The 25,660-nt window shown below is 37.7% G+C and overlaps 1 protein-coding gene across 2 annotated transcripts; it reads left to right on the top strand.

Moving 5' to 3' along the window:
* Nucleotides 1–201: 201 nt before the first annotated feature.
* Nucleotides 202–23,820, top strand: c5h8orf82 (chromosome 5 C8orf82 homolog). Of its 2 annotated transcripts, none has more exons than XM_021604530.2 (4): nt 202–772; nt 860–908; nt 22,467–22,649; nt 22,797–23,820. In XM_021604530.2, exons 1-4 carry the CDS (start codon nt 602–604, stop codon nt 23,141–23,143), a joined length of 750 nt encoding a protein of 249 aa, XP_021460205.1. In that variant the 5' UTR covers nt 202–601; the 3' UTR covers nt 23,144–23,820. The 2 variants fall into 2 exon arrangements, with proteins under 2 accessions (XP_021460205.1, XP_021460206.1); XM_021604531.2 differs by having other exon boundaries at nt 22,467–22,628.
* Nucleotides 23,821–25,660: the final 1,840 nt, after the last annotated feature.

Consider the following 25,660-nt stretch of genomic DNA (forward strand, 5'->3'; position numbering starts at 1 on the left):
TTGCCTGTATAGTGTTATATTAAAAGTATGACTCTTATCATTAGATTTATTGGTGGTATGAAGTTGGCCTTTTTGGTATTCATGTAGCCATGCTGTGTAGACCAATCTTCATGAAATAGAGCCAGGGAGTTCACTTAGGACTGTAGGGCAATTATGCACTTGTGGGTCCTGTAATAAACACTTTCAATAGCCTATATTTAAATGGTCTATTTTCTCGCAATGAATCCAGCAGTATGCATTTGTAAATTTACATATTTAAAGGCTCGGGAGAAAATTAAAAACAGATACTTAGTTCCTGAAAGTAGAGTAGGTATTTTTGTAACAATGTATTAGGTGTATTTCTTAATGTATCCACTTGGTGGCAGTAGCTGGCATTATGAAAGGGATTTGTCCGACCGTCATAGAAAGCTGCGCTTCCGGTAGTAAGCTACCAAAGCTTCATAACATCACGTTATCAGTTGGATACAGACAGGTCAGCTAAAATATTCCACTCACGTTTGAAGTCTGTACATCGGTTGTATGTGCCATGTTTTTGACGCTGCACGGAGGACACTGATCATAGTTGAACAAAAGTCCAATCGTTCTCCCGGGTCGTTTCAGCATGTTGTGCGGGGCTGTGGTTGTCAACAGTGGGCAGAGGGTGTTACGGTACCTCAGTGTAGTGCGGTTTGTAACCCAGTTTGGTACACGTACTAACGTCACTTACATACAAGGCCAGAGCCCCGAACCGCGCATTCGGGAATACTTCTACTACATTGACCACCAAGGGCAGGTGAATGTCTTACACAAAAAAATACAACTAAATAGTGAATTGTTTCGTTGCAGTGATCAGCTAACTAAACTTCTGTTTTTACCACAGCTGTTCCTTGATGACACTAAAGTGAAAAACTTTGTCACGTGTTTCAAAGGTATTTAAAGTACACACACACACACACACACACACACAGAGCAGTCTAGTTACCTCTTTCCAGATGTAAAAATGACGCTCTTACAAAGATAACATTGACATGAATTTAGACAACCTGTCGGTTATCTTATCATCTCTGCCCGTGGTTATATATGAGATGCTGTGGTGACCTTCATTATTCAGTCTTCATATTCTGTAGTAAACATGATTATCCCTGCTACTACACAAGCTGAGCCTCAGAATAGTCTTATGTCATGTGCCAAGCATTACTGTAAGCCTGTGTGTGGGGGGGTTGCCTGCTTCCCACAACAGCCCCTGTGTTTGGCGTTCAGCTCCCACCTAGAGAACATATGGAGGTGATGTAGTGTACGCTCAGGGTTAAGGCCAGAACCTGTACTCAATGTTCTGTAATCTTAGTCAGCAGAACACGGAGCATGCTAATGGTACACCCTATCCCCTATGTAGTGCACTAATTCTGACGAGGACACAACATTTGTGCACTACTGTATGTATGGAATAGGGTGCCATTTGGGATGCAATAATAAATGTGGATAAACTGTTGTATCTGTTGTACAGCTTTCAGGCATACATGCTGCACATACTATATATACATGCTGCACATACTATATAGACATGCTGCACATACTATATATACATGCTGCACGTATTATATAGACATGCTGCACGTATTATATAGACATGCTGCACATACTATATAGACATGCTGCACGTATTATATATACATGCTGCACATACTATATAGACATGCTGCACGTATTATATAGACATGCTGCACGTATTATATAGACATGCTGCACATACTATATAGACATGCTGCACGTATTATATAGACATGCTGCACGTATTATATAGACATGCCGCACGTATTATATATACATGCTGCACGTATTATACATACATGCTGCACATACTATATAGACATGCTGCACGTATTATACATACATGCTGCACGTATTATATAGACATGCTGCACGTATTATATAGACATGCTGCACGTATTATATAGACATGCTGCACGTATCATATATACATGCTGCACGTATCATATAGACATGCTGCACGTATTATATAGACATGCTGCACGTATTATATAGACATGCTGCACGTATTATATAGACATGCTGCACGTATTATATAGACATGCTGCACGTATTATATAGACATGCTGCACGTATTATATAGACATGCTGCACGTATTATATATACATGCTGCACGTATTATATAGACATGCTGCACGTATTATATAGACATGCTGCACGTATTATATAGACATGCTGCACGTATTATATAGACATGCTGCACGTATTATATAGACATGCTGCACGTATTATATAGACATGCTGCACGTATTATATATACATGCTGCACGTATTATATATACATGCTGCACGTATTATATAGACATGCTGCACGTATTATATAGACATGCTGCACGTATTATATAGACATGCTGCACGTATTATATAGACATGCTGCACGTATTATATAGACATGCTGCACGTATTATATAGACATGCTGCACGTATTATATAGACATGCTGCACGTATTATATAGACATGCTGCACGTATTATATAGACATGCTGCACGTATTATATAGACATGCTGCACGTATTATATAGACATGCTGCACGTATTATATATACATGCTGCACGTATTATATAGACATGCTGCACGTATTATATAGACATGCTGCACGTATTATATAGACATGCTGCACATACTATATAGACATGCTGCACGTATTATATAGACATGCTGCACGTATTATATAGACATGCTGCACATACTATATAGACATGCTGCACGTATTATATAGACATGCTGCACGTATTATACAGACATGCTGCACGTATTATATAGACATGCTGCACGTATTATATAGACATGCTGCACGTATTATATAGACATGCTGCACGTATTATATAGACATGCTGCACGTATTATATAGACATGCTGCACGTATTATATAGACATGCTGCACGTATTATATAGACATGCTGCACGTATTATATAGACATGCTGCACATACTATATAGACATGCTGCACGTATTATATAGACATGCTGCACGTATTATATAGACATGCTGCACATACTATATAGACATGCTGCACGTATTATATAGACATGCTGCACGTATTATACAGACATGCTGCACGTATTATATAGACATGCTGCACGTATTATATAGACATGCTGCACGTATTATATAGACATGCTGCACGTATTATATAGACATGCTGCACATACTATATAGACATGCTGCACGTATTATACATACATGCTGCACGTATTATATAGACATGCTGCACGTATTATACAGACATGCTGCACGTATTATATAGACATGCTGCACGTATTATATAGACATGCTGCACGTATTATATAGACATGCTGCACGTATTATATAGACATGCTGCACATACTATATAGACATGCTGCACGTATTATACATACATGCTGCACGTATTATATAGACATGCTGCACGTATTATATATACATGCTGCACGTATTATATATACATGCTGCACGTATTATATAGACATGCTGCACGTATTATATAGACATGCTGCACGTATTATATAGACATGCTGCACGTATTATATATACATGCTGCACGTATTATATAGACATGCTGCACGTATTATATAGACATGCTGCACGTATTATATAGACATGCTGCACGTATTATATAGACATGCTGCACGTATTATACATACATGCTGCACGTATTATATAGACATGCTGCACGTATTATATAGACATGCTGCACGTATTATATAGACATGCTGCACATACTATATATACATGCTGCACATACTATATATACATGCTGCACATACTATATAGACATGCTGCACGTATTATATAGACATGCTGCACGTATTATATAGACATGCTGCACGTATTATATAGACATGCTGCACGTATTATATAGACATGCTGCACGTATTATATAGACATGCTGCACGTATTATATAGACATGCTGCACGTATTATATAGACATGCCGCACGTATTATATAGACATGCCGCACGTATTATATAGACATGCCGCACGTATTATATAGACATGCCGCACGTATTATATAGACATGCCGCACGTATTATATAGACATGCCGCACGTATTATATAGACATGCCGCACGTATTATATAGACATGCCGCACGTATTATATAGACATGCCGCACGTATTATATAGACATGCTGCACGTATTATATAGACATGCTGCACGTATTATATAGACATGCTGCACGTATTATATAGACATGCTGCACGTATTATATAGACATGCTGCACGTATTATATAGACATGCTGCACGTATTATATAGACATGCTGCACGTATTATATAGACATGCTGCACATACTATATATACATGCTGCACGTATTATATAGACATGCCGCACGTATTATATAGACATGCCGCACGTATTATATATACATGCCGCACGTATTATATAGACATGCTGCACGTATTATATAGACATGCTGCACGTATTATATAGACATGCCGCACGTATTATATATACATGCCGCACGTATTATATAGACATGCTGCACGTATTATATAGACATGCTGCACGTATTATATAGACATGCCGCACGTATTATATAGACATGCCGCACGTATTATATAGACATGCCGCACGTATTATATAGACATGCTGCACGTATTATATAGACATGCTGCACATACTATACATACATGCTGCACGTATTATATAGACATGCTGCACGTATTATATAGACATGCTGCACGTATTATATAGACATGCTGCACATACTATATATACATGCTGCACGTATTATATAGACATGCTGCACGTATTATATAGACATGCCGCACGTATTATATATACATGCCGCACGTATTATATATACATGCTGCACGTATTATATATACATGCTGCACGTATTATATAGACATGCTGCACGTATTATATAGACATGCTGCACGTATTATATAGACATGCCGCACGTATTATATAGACATGCCGCACGTATTATATATACATGCCGCACGTATTATATAGACATGCTGCACATACTATATATACATGCTGCACATACTATATAGACATGCTGCACGTATTATATAGACATGCCGCACGTATTATACATACATGCCGCACGTATTATATATACATGCTGCACGTATTATATAGACATGCTGCACGTATTATATAGACATGCTGCACGTATTATACAGACATGCTGCACGTATTATATATACATGCTGCACGTATTATATAGACATGCTGCACGTATTATACATACATGCTGCACGTATTATACATACATGCTGCACGTATTATATAGACATGCTGCACGTATTATATAGACATGCTGCACGTATTATATAGACATGCTGCACGTATTATATAGACATGCCGCACATACTATATATACATGCTGCACATACTATATATACATGCTGCACGTATTATATAGACATGCCGCACGTATTATACATACATGCTGCACGTATTATATAGACATGCTGCACGTATTATATAGACATGCTGCACATACTATATATACATGCTGCACGTATTATATAGACATGCTGCACGTATTATATAGACATGCTGCACATACTATATATACATGCTGCACATACTATATATACATGCTGCACGTATTATATAGACATGCTGCATGTATTATATAGACATGCTGCACATACTATATAGACATGCTGCACGTATTATATAGACATGCTGCACATACTATATATACATGCTGCACATACTATATATACATGCTGCACGTATTATATAGACATGCTGCATGTATTATATAGACATGCTGCACATACTATATAGACATGCTGCACGTATTATATAGACATGCTGCACGTATTATATATACATGCTGCACGTATTATATAGACATGCTGCACGTATTATATAGACATGCTGCACGTATTATATAGACATGCTGCACGTATTATATATACATGCTGCACGTATTATATAGACATGCTGCACGTATTATATAGACATGCTGCACGTATTATATAGACATGCTGCACGTATTATATAGACATGCTGCACGTATTATACATACATGCTGCACGTATTATATAGACATGCTGCACGTATTATATAGACATGCTGCACGTATTATATAGACATGCTGCACATACTATATATACATGCTGCACATACTATATATACATGCTGCACATACTATATAGACATGCTGCACGTATTATATAGACATGCTGCACGTATTATATAGACATGCTGCACGTATTATATAGACATGCTGCACGTATTATATAGACATGCTGCACGTATTATATAGACATGCTGCACGTATTATATAGACATGCTGCACGTATTATATAGACATGCTGCACGTATTATATAGACATGCTGCACGTATTATATAGACATGCTGCACGTATTATATAGACATGCTGCACGTATTATATAGACATGCTGCACGTATTATATATACATGCTGCACGTATTATATAGACATGCTGCACGTATTATATAGACATGCTGCACATACTATATAGACATGCTGCACGTATTATATAGACATGCTGCACGTATTATATAGACATGCTGCACATACTATATAGACATGCTGCACGTATTATATAGACATGCTGCACGTATTATACAGACATGCTGCACGTATTATATAGACATGCTGCACGTATTATATAGACATGCTGCACGTATTATATATACATGCTGCACGTATTATATAGACATGCTGCACGTATTATATAGACATGCTGCACGTATTATATAGACATGCTGCACGTATTATACATACATGCTGCACGTATTATATAGACATGCTGCACGTATTATATAGACATGCTGCACGTATTATATAGACATGCTGCACATACTATATATACATGCTGCACATACTATATATACATGCTGCACATACTATATAGACATGCTGCACGTATTATATAGACATGCTGCACGTATTATATAGACATGCTGCACGTATTATATAGACATGCTGCACGTATTATATAGACATGCTGCACGTATTATATAGACATGCTGCACGTATTATATAGACATGCTGCACGTATTATATAGACATGCCGCACGTATTATATAGACATGCCGCACGTATTATATAGACATGCCGCACGTATTATATAGACATGCCGCACGTATTATATAGACATGCCGCACGTATTATATAGACATGCCGCACGTATTATATAGACATGCCGCACGTATTATATAGACATGCCGCACGTATTATATAGACATGCTGCACGTATTATATAGACATGCTGCACGTATTATATAGACATGCTGCACGTATTATATAGACATGCTGCACGTATTATATAGACATGCTGCACGTATTATATAGACATGCTGCACGTATTATATAGACATGCTGCACATACTATATATACATGCCGCACGTATTATATAGACATGCCGCACGTATTATATAGACATGCCGCACGTATTATATATACATGCCGCACGTATTATATATACATGCCGCACGTATTATATATACATGCCGCACGTATTATATAGACATGCTGCACGTATTATATAGACATGCTGCACGTATTATATAGACATGCCGCACGTATTATATAGACATGCCGCACGTATTATATAGACATGCCGCACGTATTATATAGACATGCTGCACGTATTATATAGACATGCTGCACATACTATACATACATGCTGCACGTATTATATAGACATGCTGCACGTATTATATAGACATGCTGCACGTATTATATAGACATGCTGCACATACTATATATACATGCTGCACGTATTATATAGACATGCTGCACGTATTATATAGACATGCCGCACGTATTATATATACATGCCGCACGTATTATATATACATGCTGCACGTATTATATATACATGCTGCACGTATTATATAGACATGCTGCACGTATTATATAGACATGCCGCACGTATTATATAGACATGCCGCACGTATTATATATACATGCCGCACGTATTATATAGACATGCCGCACGTATTATATAGACATGCTGCACATACTATATAGACATGCTGCACGTATTATATAGACATGCTGCACGTATTATATAGACATGCCGCACGTATTATACATACATGCCGCACGTATTATATATACATGCTGCACGTATTATATAGACATGCTGCACGTATTATATAGACATGCTGCACGTATTATACAGACATGCTGCACGTATTATATATACATGCTGCACGTATTATATAGACATGCTGCACGTATTATACATACATGCTGCACGTATTATACATACATGCTGCACGTATTATATAGACATGCTGCACGTATTATATAGACATGCTGCACGTATTATATAGACATGCTGCACGTATTATATAGACATGCCGCACATACTATATATACATGCTGCACATACTATATATACATGCTGCACGTATTATATAGACATGCCGCACGTATTATACATACATGCTGCACGTATTATATAGACATGCTGCACGTATTATATAGACATGCTGCACATACTATATATACATGCTGCACGTATTATATAGACATGCTGCACGTATTATATAGACATGCTGCACATACTATATATACATGCTGCACATACTATATATACATGCTGCACGTATTATATAGACATGCTGCATGTATTATATAGACATGCTGCACATACTATATAGACATGCTGCACGTATTATATAGACATGCTGCACATACTATATATACATGCTGCACATACTATATATACATGCTGCACGTATTATATAGACATGCTGCATGTATTATATAGACATGCTGCACATACTATATAGACATGCTGCACGTATTATATAGACATGCCGCACGTATTATATAGACATGCTGCACGTATTATATAGACATGCTGCACGTATTATATAGACATGCTGCACGTATTATATAGACATGCTGCACATACTATATATACATGCTGCACATACTATATATACATGCTGCACATACTATATATACATGCTGCACGTATTATACATACATGCTGCACGTATTATATAGACATGCTGCACGTATTATACATACATGCTGCACGTATTATATAGACATGCTGCACGTATTATATAGACATGCTGCACGTATTATATAGACATGCTGCACGTATTATATATACATGCTGCACGTATTATATAGACATGCTGCACGTATTATATAGACATGCCGCACGTATTATATAGACATGCTGCACGTATTATATAGACATGCTGCACATACTATATAGACATGCTGCACGTATTATATAGACATGCTGCACGTATTATATAGACATGCCGCACGTATTATATAGACATGCTGCACGTATTATACATACATGCTGCACGTATTATATAGACATGCTGCACGTATTATATAGACATGCTGCACGTATTATATAGACATGCTGCACGTATTATACATACATGCTGCACGTATTATATAGACATGCTGCACGTATTATATAGACATGCTGCACGTATTATATAGACATGCTGCACGTATTATATAGACATGCTGCACGTATTATACATACATGCTGCACGTATTATATAGACATGCTGCACATATTATATAGACATGCTGCACGTATTATATAGACATGCTGCACATACTATATATACATGCTGCACATACTATATATACATGCTGCACATACTATATATACATGCTGCACGTATTATATAGACATGCTGCACGTACTATATAGACATGCTGCACATACTATATATACATGCTGCACATACTATATATACATGCTGCACATACTATATATACATGCTGCACGTATTATATAGACATGCCGCACGTATTATACATACATGCTGCACGTATTATATAGACATGCTGCACGTATTATATAGACATGCTGCACATACTATATATACATGCTGCACGTATTATATAGACATGCTGCACGTATTATATAGACATGCTGCACATACTATATATACATGCTGCACATACTATATATACATGCTGCACGTATTATATAGACATGCTGCATGTATTATATAGACATGCTGCACATACTATATAGACATGCTGCACGTATTATATAGACATGCTGCACATACTATATATACATGCTGCACATACTATATATACATGCTGCACGTATTATATAGACATGCTGCATGTATTATATAGACATGCTGCACATACTATATAGACATGCTGCACGTATTATATAGACATGCCGCACGTATTATATAGACATGCTGCACGTATTATATAGACATGCTGCACGTATTCTATAGACATGCTGCACGTATTATATAGACATGCTGCACGTATTATATAGACATGCTGCACATACTATATATACATGCTGCACATACTATATATACATGCTGCACATACTATATATACATGCTGCACGTATTATACATACATGCTGCACATATTATATAGACATGCTGCACGTATTATACATACATGCTGCACGTATTATATAGACATGCTGCACGTATTATATAGACATGCTGCACGTATTATATAGACATGCTGCACGTATTATATATACATGCTGCACGTATTATATATACATGCTGCACGTATTATATAGACATGCCGCACGTATTATATAGACATGCCGCACGTATTATATAGACATGCTGCACGTATTATATAGACATGCTGCACATACTATATAGACATGCTGCACGTATTATATAGACATGCCGCACGTATTATATAGACATGCCGCACGTATTATATAGACATGCTGCACGTATTATACATACATGCTGCACGTATTATATAGACATGCTGCACGTATTATACAAACATGCTGCACGTATTATATAGACATGCTGCACGTATTATATAGACATGCTGCACGTATTATACATACATGCTGCACGTATTATATAGACATGCTGCACGTATTATATAGACATGCTGCACGTATTATATAGACATGCTGCACGTATTATATAGACATGCTGCACGTATTATACATACATGCTGCACGTATTATATAGACATGCTGCACATATTATATAGACATGCTGCACGTATTATATAGACATGCTGCACATACTATATATACATGCTGCACATACTATATATACATGCTGCACATACTATATATACATGCTGCACGTATTATATAGACATGCTGCACGTATTATATAGACATGCTGCACATACTATATATACATTCTGCACATACTATATATACATGCTGCACATACTATATATACATGCTGCACGTATTATATAGACATGCTGCACGTATTATATAGACATGCTGCACGTATTATATAGACATGCTGCACGTATTATATAGACATGCTGCACGTATTATATAGACATGCTGCACGTATTATATAGACATGCTGCACGTATTATATAGACATGCTGCACGTATTATATAGACATGCTGCACGTATTATATAGACATGCTGCACGTATTATATAGACATGCTGCACATACTATATATACATGCTGCACATACTATATATACATGCTGCACATACTATATATACATGCTGCACATACTATATAGACATGCTGCACGTATTATACATACATGCTGCACGTATTATATAGACATGCTGCACGTATTATATAGACATGCTGCACGTATTATACATACATGCTGCACGTATTATATAGACATGCTGCACGTATTATATAGACATGCTGCACGTATTATATAGACATGCTGCACATATTATATAGACATGCTGCACGTATTATATATACATGCCGCACGTATTATATAGACATGCTGCACGTATTGTATAGACATGCTGCACATATTATATAGACATGCTGCACGTATTATACATACATGCCGCACGTATTATATATACATGCCGCACGTATTATATAGACATGCTGCACGTATTGTATAGACATGCTGCACATATTATATAGACATGCTGCACGTATTATATAGACATGCTGCACGTATTATATAGACATGCTGCACATACTATATATACATGCTGCACGTACTATATAGACATGCTGCACATACTATATATACATGCTGCACGTATTATATAGACATGCTGCACATACTATATAGACATGCTGCACGTATCATATATACATGCTGCACGTATTATATAGACATGCTGCACGTATTATATAGACATGCTGCATGTATTATATAGACATGCTGCACATACTATATATACATGCTGCACATACTATATATACATGCTGCACATACTATATATACATGCTGCACATACTATATATACATGCTGCACATACTATATAGACATGCTGCACATATTATACATACATGCTGCACGTATTATATAGACATGCTGCACGTATTATATAGACATGCTGCACGTATTATATAGACATGCTGCACGTATTATACATACATGCTGCACGTATTATACATACATGCTGCACATACTATATATACATGCTGCACGTATTATACATACATGCTGCACATACTATATATACATGCTGCACGTATTATACATACATGCTGCACATACTATATAGACATGCTGCACGTATTATATAGACATGCTGCACGTATTATACATACATGCTGCACATACTATATATACATGCTGCACGTATTATACATACATGCTGCACGTATTATATAGACATGCTGCACGTATTATACAGACATGCTGCACGTATTATATAGACATGCTGCACGTATTATAGAGACATGCTGCACGTATTATATAGACATGCTGCACGTATTATATAGACATGCTGCACGTATTATATAGACATGCTGCACGTATTGTATAGACATGCTGCACGTATTATATAGACATGCTGCACGTATTATATAGACATGCTGCACGTATTATATAGACATGCTGCACGTATTATATAGACATGCTGCACGTATTATATATACATGCCGCACGTATTATATAGACATGCTGCACGTATTGTATAGACATGCTGCACATATTATATAGACATGCTGCACGTATTATACATACATGCCGCACGTATTATATATACATGCCGCACGTATTATATAGACATGCTGCACGTATTGTATAGACATGCTGCACATATTATATAGACATGCTGCACGTATTATATAGACATGCTGCACGTATTATATAGACATGCTGCACATACTATATATACATGCTGCACGTACTATATAGACATGCTGCACATACTATATATACATGCTGCACGTATTATATAGACATGCTGCACATACTATATAGACATGCTGCACGTATCATATATACATGCTGCACGTATTATATAGACATGCTGCACGTATTATATAGACATGCTGCACATACTATATATACATGCTGCACATACTATATATACATGCTGCACATACTATATATACATGCTGCACATACTATATAGACATGCTGCACGTATTATACATACATGCTGCACGTATTATATAGACATGCTGCACGTATTATATAGACATGCTGCACGTATTATACATACATGCTGCACGTATTATATAGACATGCTGCACGTATTATATAGACATGCTGCACGTATTATATAGACATGCTGCACATACTATATATACATGCTGCACATACTATATATACATGCTGCACATACTATATAGACATGCTGCACGTATTATACATACATGCTGCACGTATTATATAGACATGCTGCACGTATTATATAGACATGCTGCACGTATTATATAGACATGCTGCACGTATTATATAGACATGCTGCACGTATTATATAGACATGCCGCACATACTATATATACATGCTGCACATACTATATATACATGCTGCACGTATTATATAGACATGCCGCACGTATTATACATACATGCTGCACGTATTATATAGACATGCTGCACGTATTATATAGACATGCTGCACATACTATATATACATGCTGCACGTATTATATAGACATGCTGCACATACTATATATACATGCTGCACATACTATATATACATGCTGCACGTATTATATAGACATGCTGCATGTATTATATAGACATGCTGCACATACTATATAGACATGCTGCACGTATTATATAGACATGCCGCACGTATTATATAGACATGCTGCACGTATTATATAGACATGCTGCACGTATTCTATAGACATGCTGCACGTATTATATAGACATGCTGCACGTATTATATAGACATGCTGCACATACTATATATACATGCTGCACATACTATATATACATGCTGCACATACTATATATACATGCTGCACGTATTATACATACATGCTGCACGTATTATATAGACATGCTGCACGTATTATACATACATGCTGCACGTATTATATAGACATGCTGCACGTATTATATAGACATGCTGCACGTATTATATAGACATGCTGCACGTATTATATATACATGCTGCACGTATTATATAGACATGCTGCACGTATTATATAGACATGCCGCACGTATTATATAGACATGCTGCACGTATTATATAGACATGCTGCACATACTATATAGACATGCTGCACGTATTATATAGACATGCTGCACGTATTATATAGACATGCCGCACGTATTATATAGACATGCTGCACGTATTATACATACATGCTGCACGTATTATATAGACATGCTGCACGTATTATACATACATGCTGCACGTATTATATAGACATGCTGCACGTATTATATAGACATGCTGCACGTATTATACATACATGCTGCACGTATTATATAGACATGCTGCACGTATTATATAGACATGCTGCACGTATTATATAGACATGCTGCACGTATTATATAGACATGTTGCACGTATTATATAGACATGCTGCACGTATTATATAGACATGCTGCACGTATTATATAGACATGCTGCACGTATTATATAGACATGCTGCACGTATTATACATACATGCTGCACGTATTATATAGACATGCTGCACATATTATATAGACATGCTGCACGTATTATATAGACATGCTGCACATACTATATATACATGCTGCACATACTATATATACATGCTGCACATACTATATATACATGCTGCACGTATTATATAGACATGCTGCACGTATTATATAGACATGCTGCACATACTATATATACATGCTGCACATACTATATATACATGCTGCACATACTATATATACATGATGCACGTATTATATAGACATGCTGCACGTATTATATAGACATGCTGCACGTATTATATAGACATGCTGCACGTATTATATAGACATGCTGCACGTATTATATAGACATGCTGCACGTATTATATAGACATGCTGCACGTATTATATAGACATGCTGCACGTATTATATAGACATGCTGCACGTATTATATAGACATGCTGCACGTATTATATAGACATGCTGCACGTATTATATAGACATGCTGCACATACTATATATACATGCTGCACATACTATATATACATGCTGCACATACTATATATACATGCTGCACATACTATATAGACATGCTGCACGTATTATACATACATGCTGCACGTATTATATAGACATGCTGCACGTATTATATAGACATGCTGCACGTATTATACATACATGCTGCACGTATTATATAGACATGCTGCACGTATTATAATGACATGCTGCACGTATTATATAGACATGCTGCACATATTATATAGACATGCTGCACGTATTATATATACATGCCGCACGTATTATATAGACATGCTGCACGTATTGTATAGACATGCTGCACATATTATATAGACATGCTGCACGTATTATATATACATGCCGCACGTATTATATAGACATGCTGCACGTATTGTATAGACATGCTGCACATATTATATAGACATGCTGCACGTATTATACATACATGCCGCACGTATTATATATACATGCCGCACGTATTATATAGACATGCTGCACGTATTGTATAGACATGCTGCACATATTATATAGACATGCTGCACGTATTATATAGACATGCTGCACGTATTATATAGACATGCTGCACATACTATATATACATGCTGCACGTACTATATAGACATGCTGCACATACTATATATACATGCTGCACGTATTATATAGACATGCTGCACATACTATATAGACATGCTGCACGTATCATATATACATGCTGCACGTATTATATAGACATGCTGCACGTATTATATAGACATGCTGCATGTATTATATAGACATGCTGCACATACTATATATACATGCTGCACATACTATATATACATGCTGCACATACTATATATACATGCTGCACATACTATATATACATGCTGCACATACTATATAGACATGCTGCACGTATTATACATACATGCTGCACGTATTATATAGACATGCTGCACGTATTATATAGACATGCTGCACGTATTATATAGACATGCTGCACGTATTATACATACATGCTGCACGTATTATACATACATGCTGCACATACTATATATACATGCTGCACGTATTATACATACATGCTGCACATACTATATATACATGCTGCACGTATTATACATACATGCTGCACATACTATATAGACATGCTGCACGTATTATATAGACATGCTGCACGTATTATACATACATGCTGCACATACTATATATACATGCTGCACGTATTATACATACATGCTGCACGTATTATATAGACATGCTGCACGTATTATACAGACATGCTGCACGTATTATATAGACATGCTGCACGTATTATATAGACATGCTGCACGTATTATATAGACATGCTGCACGTATTATATAGACATGCTGCACGTATTATATAGACATGCTGCACGTATTGTATAGACATGCTGCACGTATTATATAGACATGCTGCACGTATTATATAGACATGCTGCACGTATTATATAGACATGCTGCACGTATTATATATACATGCCGCACGTATTATATAGACATGCTGCACGTATTGTATAGACATGCTGCACATATTATATAGACATGCTGCACGTATTATACATACATGCCGCACGTATTATATATACATGCCGCACGTATTATATAGACATGCTGCACGTATTGTATAGACATGCTGCACATATTATATAGACATGCTGCACGTATTATATAGACATGCTGCACGTATTATATAGACATGCTGCACATACTATATATACATGCTGCACGTACTATATAGACATGCTGCACATACTATATATACATGCTGCACGTATTATATAGACATGCTGCACGTATTATATAGACATGCTGCACATACTATATATACATGCTGCACATACTATATATACATGCTGCACATACTATATATACATGCTGCACGTATTATATAGACATGCTGCACGTATTATATAGACATGCTGCACGTATTATATAGACATGCTGCACGTATTATATAGACATGCTGCACGTATTATATAGACATGCTGCACGTATTATATAGACATGCTGCACGTATTATATAGACATGCTGCACGTATTATATAGACATGCTGCACGTATTATATAGACATGCTGCACGTATTATATAGACATGCTGCACGTATTATATAGACATGCTGCACATACTATATATACATGCTGCACATACTATATATACATGCTGCACATACTATATATACATGCTGCACATACTATATAGACATGCTGCACGTATTATACATACATGCTGCACGTATTATATAGACATGCTGCACGTATTATATAGACATGCTGCACGTATTATACATACATGCTGCACGTATTATATAGACATGCTGCACGTATTATAATGACATGCTGCACGTATTATATAGACATGCTGCACATATTATATAGACATGCTGCACGTATTATATATACATGCCGCACGTATTATATAGACATGCTGCACGTATTGTATAGACATGCTGCACATATTATATAGACATGCTGCACGTATTATACATACATGCCGCACGTATTATATATACATGCCGCACGTATTATATAGACATGCTGCACGTATTGTATAGACATGCTGCACATATTATATAGACATGCTGCACGTATTATATAGACATGCTGCACGTATTATATAGACATGCTGCACATACTATATATACATGCTGCACGTACTATATAGACATGCTGCACATACTATATATACATGCTGCACGTATTATATAGACATGCTGCACGTATTATATAGACATGCTGCACATACTATATAGACATGCTGCACGTATTATATAGACATGCTGCACGTATTATATAGACATGCTGCATGTATTATATAGACATGCTGCACATACTATATATACATGCTGCACATACTATATATACATGCTGCACATACTATATATACATGCTGCACATACTATATAGACATGCTGCACGTATTATACATACATGCTGCACGTATTATATAGACATGCTGCACGTATTATATAGACATGCTGCACGTATTATATAGACATGCTGCACGTATTATACATACATGCTGCACGTATTATACATACATGCTGCACATACTATATATACATGCTGCACGTATTATACATACATGCTGCACATACTATATATACATGCTGCACGTATTATACATACATGCTGCACATACTATATAGACATGCTGCACGTATTATATAGACATGCTGCACGTATTATACATACATGCTGCACATACTATATATACATGCTGCACGTATTATACATACATGCTGCACGTATTATATAGACATGCTGCACGTATTATACAGACATGCTGCACGTATTATATAGACATGCTGCACGTATTATATAGACATGCTGCACGTATTATATAGACATGCTGCACGTATTATATAGACATGCTGCACGTATTATATAGACATGCTGCACGTATTATATAGACATGCTGCACGTATTGTATAGACATGCTGCACGTATTATATAGACATGCTGCACGTATTATATAGACATGCTGCACGTATTATATAGACATGCTGCACGTATTGTATAGACATGCTGCACGTATTATATAGACATGCTGCACGTATTATATAGACATGCTGCACGTATTATATAGACATGCTGCACGTATTATATAGACATGCTGCACGTATTATATATACATGCCGCACGTATTATATAGACATGCTGCACGTATTGTATAGACATGCTGCACATATTATATAGACATGCTGCACGTATTATACATACATGCCGCACGTATTATATATACATGCCGCACGTATTATATAGACATGCTGCACGTATTGTATAGACATGCTGCACATATTATATAGACATGCTGCACGTATTATATAGACATGCTGCACGTATTATATAGACATGCTGCACATACTATATATACATGCTGCACGTACTATATAGACATGCTGCACATACTATATATACATGCTGCACGTATTATATAGACATGCTGCACATACTATATAGACATGCTGCACGTATCATATATACATGCTGCACGTATTATATAGACATGCTGCACATATTATATAGACATGCTGCACGTATTATATAGACATGCTGCACATACTATATATACATGCTGCACATACTATATATACATGCTGCACATACTATATAGACATGCTGCACGTATTATACATACATGCTGCACGTATTATATAGACATGCTGCACGTATTATATAGACATGCTGCACGTATTATACATACATGCTGCACGTATTATATAGACATGCTGCACGTATTATATAGACATGCTGCACGTATTATATAGACATGCTGCACATATTATATAGACATGCTGCACGTATTATATATACATGCCGCACGTATTATATAGACATGCTGCACGTATTGTATAGACATGCTGCACATATTATATAGACATGCTGCACGTATTATACATACATGCCGCACGTATTATATATACATGCCGCACGTATTATATAGACATGCTGCACGTATTGTATAGACATGCTGCACATATTATATAGACATGCTGCACGTATTATATAGACATGCTGCACGTATTATATAGACATGCTGCACATACTATATATACATGCTGCACGTACTATATAGACATGCTGCACATACTATATATACATGCTGCACGTATTATATAGACATGCTGCACATACTATATAGACATGCTGCACGTATCATATATACATGCTGCACATATTATATAGACATGCTGCACGTATTATATAGACATGCTGCACATACTATATATACATGCTGCACATACTATATATACATGCTGCACATACTATATATACATGCTGCACATACTATATAGACATGCTGCACGTATTATACATACATGCTGCACGTATTATATAGACATGCTGCACGTATTATATAGACATGCTGCACGTATTATACATACATGCTGCACGTATTATATAGACATGCTGCACGTATTATATAGACATGCTGCACGTATTATATAGACATGCTGCACATACTATATATACATGCTGCACATACTATATATACATGCTGCACATACTATATAGACATGCTGCACGTATTATACATACATGCTGCACGTATTATATAGACATGCTGCACGTATTATATAGACATGCTGCACGTATTATACATACATGCTGCACGTATTATATAGACATGCTGCACGTATTATATAGACATGCTGCACGTATTATATAGACATGCTGCACGTATTATATAGACATGCTGCACGTATTATATAGACATGCTGCACGTATTATATAGACATGCTGCACGTATTATATAGACATGCTGCACATACTATATATACATGCTGCACGTATTATATAGACATGCTGCACGTATTATATAGACATGCTGCACGTATTATATAGACATGCTGCACATACTATATATACATGCTGCACGTATTATATAGACATGCTGCACGTATTATATAGACATGCTGCACGTATTATATAGACATGCTGCACGTATTATATAGACATGCTGCACGTATTATATAGACATGCTGCACGTATTATATAGACATGCTGCACGTATTATATAGACATGCTGCACGTATTATATAGACATGCTGCACGTATTATATATACATGCTGCACGTATTATATAGACATGCTGCACGTATTATATAGACATGCTGCACGTATTATATAGACATGCTGCACGTATTATATAGACATGCTGCACGTATTATATAGACATGCTGCACGTATTCTTACTGGTTGGTAGGTGATCAAATACTTATGTCATGCAATAAAATGCAAATGAATTACTTAAAAATCATGCAATGTGATTTTCTGGATTTTTATTTTAGATTCCGTCTCTCACAGTTGAAGTATATCTATGATAAAAATTGCATGCTTTGTAAAAAGTGTCGACAACCCTTCAAATTAGTGGATTCGGCTATTTCAGCCACACCCGTTGCTGAGAGGTGTATAAATTCAAGCACACATCCATGCAATCTCCATAGACAAATATTCCCAGTAGAATGGACTTACTGAAGAGCTCAGTCACTTTCAACATGGCACCGTCATAGGATGCCACCTTTCCAACAACTCAGTTCTTCAAATTTCTGCCCTGCTCGAGCTGCCCCGGTAAACTGTAAGTGCTGTTATTGTGAAGTGGAAATGTCTAGGAGCAACACCAGCCCAGCCGTGAAATGGTAGGCCACACAAGCTCACAGAACGCGCCCGCAGAGTGCTGAAGTGTGTAGAGCGTAAAAATCGTCTGTCCTCGGTTACAACCCTCACTACCGAGTTCCAAACTGCCTCTGGTAGCAACGTCAGCAGAACTGTTAGTCGGGAGCTTCATGAAATGGGTTTCTATGGCCGAGCAGCCGCACACAAGCCTGAGATCACCATGGCCAATGCCAGGCGTCGGCTGGAGTGGTGTACAGCTTGCCGCCATTGGACTCTGGAGCATCGGAAATGCGTTCTCTGGAGTGATGAATCACTCTTCAATATCTGGCAGTCCGAAGGACAAATCTGGATTTGGCGGATGCCAGGAGAACGCTACCTGCCCAAATGCATAGTGCCAACTGTAAAGTTTGGTGGAGGGGGAATAATGGTGTGGGGCTGTTTTTCATGGTTCGGGCTAGACCCCTTAGTGGAGAAAATCTTAACCCTACAGCATACAAGGACGTTCTAGACGATTCTGTGCTTCCAACTTTGTGGCAACGGTTTGGGGAAGGCCGTTTCCTATTTCAGCATGACAATGCCCCTGTACACAAAGCAAGGTCCATACAGAAATGGTTTGTTGAGATCATTGTGGAATAACTTAACTGGCCTGCACAGAGCCCTGACCTCAACCCCATCAAACACCTTTGGGATGAATTGGAACGCTGACTGCAAGCCAGGTCTAATCGCCCGACCTCACTAATGCTCTTGTGGCTGAATGGAAGCAAGTCCCTGCAGCAATGTTCCAACATCTAGTGGAAAGCCTTCACAGAAGAGTGGATGCTGTTATTGCATGAAAGGGGGAACCAACTCCATTTTAATGCCCATGATTATGGAATGAGATGTTTGACGAGCAGGTGTCCATATATGTTTGGTCATGTAGTGTATTTTGAGAGCAGGAGCAGTGTTATCTAGGCTAAGTGTAGTTAGTGTAACTTAATTTATAGTAAGAATAAACTCTTATTGTGTTTTATGCAGTGGTTGTGTTTTTATTTTCCCCTCTCTCTTTCTCTCTCTGTTTTCAGATAAGCACTTCCTGGTGTTCTTCTTCACTCGTCTCCGTAGGAACGAGAGTGGGCGGTACCAAGATGACTTCCCATTCCTGTCCCTGTGTGGCCGCGAGAGAAACTTCCTGCGCTGTGACGATCGTCCGCTGGTGTTCACCCACTTGATGCCCGCCGCTGGGGGTATAGTCAATCAACCAATCAGTCAGTCAATCAACCAATCAATCACATTTATTTATAAAGCCATTTTACATCATCAGTTGTCACAAAGTGCTTTTGCATTAACCCTGTATAAACCCCAAAGAGAAAGCGGAAGCTAGGACAAACTATCTGTCTGTTCTACCGGTACAGGGACAGAGACCGCTGGGGGTACGTTGACAGATGTGGGGACAGGAGGAGCCCCAGAGCTACTGTCGTTCTGTTGGGGCGGTGACAAGCTGGCCGTCAAGTTCCGTCCAAAGTCTCTCTACATGCATCCTGGGACTGGGCGTGTCTACCACCCCTGCTCTGAGCGCCTGGGGGGCGTCGGCTTGGTGCGCTCCGCCCTCGCCATAGAGCTCAGCCCCTTCTTTCTGTACCCACTTCAACAACACCAATCAGAACAGCCCACACACTTCTTGTGGGCGGGACAACAGCACACACTGACTAATGAACTGGCAGGATGTTTCCCCCCTGAAGAGGAGGGAGGGATGGGCTGATCAGAATAACACTGCTGTATTCAGAGGGCAGAAGATGAATACCCGAAAGTTGCCAATTGAAAGGCAATATATAGAGTGGACATGATGGTTTTGTTCCAAATGGCACCCTATTCCCTATATAGTGTACTACTTTTGACCAGAGTAGATAGGGCGCTGTTCAAAAGTAGTGAACTTTGTAGGGTATAGGGTGCCATTTGGGATGTAGACGACGAGTGGTTATGTATATTTGTTACATTACTATCTGTGATATTCAGAACAGTGCACATCATTAATCAAAACGGTAATGATAATTTGGCCCAAACGGGTCTTGAGCATGCAAATTCTAACAGTCAGAAAATGCTAATAATCAGTTCCTCCTATTGGACAAATTCAAGTTGTACCCATTAATTTAGAAATACTTTGCCTCTGCACTGTCTAGTGAATGTAATCTTGGCAGAAGTAACATCTTGCATAATTGTGTCAGATGCTTGATCGAGTTCTTGGAGCCGACTTATTAGAAAATGTACTAGCGAAGTCTCCACCCTTATAAACGGAAACTCTCAGCCAGTGTTGGGCAAGTCTGTGGGCCAAATGTCCCCTCGCATTCAGAAACTCTAAAGATGTGAAATTGTGAGTTGTCCAAATGATCAGTGAAGAAAAATCGGAAACAAATAAAAGTCTGTCGACAAATGCTACAACTGTTTATGTTACGTGTGTTTGTCCAGGAGAATGAAACCGGGGACTTTTGGGTTACAAGGACCTCCTAAGATAAATCCTATGCAGTCTTGTGAAATATGCCTTTGCAGTGGCCACAGAAATGCAACCAATGACACTCAGGTTGTCTCAAATGGCAACCTATTCCCTATAGAGTGCACTACTCTTGACCAGAGCCCTCTGGTCACAATACTATGTAGGGAGTATTGTGCCATTTGGGATGCAACCTCAGCTGTTTATCTACTAATAACTGATGTGCCAGTAGGTTCTGTAGATAGTGGACAAACTTTTGCTATAAGAGTACCCATGGGTCCTCTGCTTCGAGAATAAAAACCTCTAGAGGGAACCCTTGCATTTGTATTGACTGGATAAGGATGAAACATATTTTTATGATGATTAAAATGCATCGGCACACACTGAATGTCTTTATAAATGTTTTATTATGGTGTAATGCTTTGCAAGGAGGACACTAACTCTGGGGGGGGGGGGGGGGGGGGGGTCTATATTCCACTGTGTTTTCAAAGAAACCTGAAAAAAACTAACTTTCACTTACATCCATTAGTTCCTAGGTTTTGTCCCCTGTTTAGAGCCATGATTTCTCAATGTCCTCTCCTATGGTTCCTCAAATATGCAATTTATGGACATTGGGGGGATATCATAGCCTACTCATACTAAAGCTGTTGCATAAATCCATATGGGTTTTATAATATATCACTGTTGGTTTATTTTCTAACTTTCATTGTATAATTTCCCCTTGTCTCTAGTCTACAAATTACACTAAAATATTATACAGTGCCTTGCGAAAGTATTCGGCCCCCTTGAACTTTGCGACCTTTTGCCACATTTCAGGCTTCAAACATAAAGATATAAAACTGTATTTTTTTGTGAAGAATCAACAACAAGTGGGACACAATCATGAAGTGGAACGACATTTATTGGATATTTCAAACTTTTTTAACAAATCAAAAACTGAAGAATTGGGCGTGCAAAATTATTCAGCCCCTTTACTTTCAGTGCAGCAAACTCTCTCCAGAAGTTCAGTGAGGATCTCTGAATGATCCAATGTTGACCTAAATGACTAATGATGATAAATACAATCCACCTGTGTGTAATCAAGTCTCTGTATAAATGCACCTACACTGTGATAGTCTCAGAGGTCCGTCAAAAGCGCAGAGAGCATCATGAAGAACAAGGAACACACCAGGCAGGTCCGAGATACTGTTGTGAAGAAGTTTAAAGCCGGATTTGGATACAAAAAGATTTCCCAAGCTTTAAACATCCCAAGGAGCACTGTGCAAGCGATAATATTGAAATGGAAGGAGTATCAGACCACTGCAAATCTACCAAGACCTGGCCGTCCCTCTAAACTTTCAGCTCATACAAGGAGAAGACTGATCAGAGATGCAGCCAAGAGGCCCATGATCACTCTGGATGAACTGCAGAGATCTACAGCTGAGGTGGGAGACTCTGTCCATAGGACAACAATCAGTCGTATATTGCACAAATCTGGCCTTTATGGAAGAGTGGCAAGAAGAAAGACATTTCTTAAAGATATCCATAAAAAGTGTTGTTTAAAGTTTGCCACAAGCCACCTGGGAGACACACCAAACATGTGGAAGAAGGTGCTCTGGTCAGATGAAACCAAAATTGAACTTTTTGGCAACAATGCAAAACGTTATGTTTGGTGTAAAAGCAACACAGCTGAACACACCATCCCCACTGTCAAACATGGTGGTGGCAGCATCATGGTTTGGGCCTGCTTTTCTTCAGCAGGGACAGGGAAGATGGTTAAAATTGATGGGAAGATGGATGGAGCCAAATACA

The sequence above is a fragment of the Oncorhynchus mykiss genome, chromosome 5 (assembly GCF_013265735.2).
Source record: "Oncorhynchus mykiss isolate Arlee chromosome 5, USDA_OmykA_1.1, whole genome shotgun sequence".
Lineage (NCBI taxonomy): Eukaryota > Metazoa > Chordata > Actinopteri > Salmoniformes > Salmonidae > Oncorhynchus > Oncorhynchus mykiss.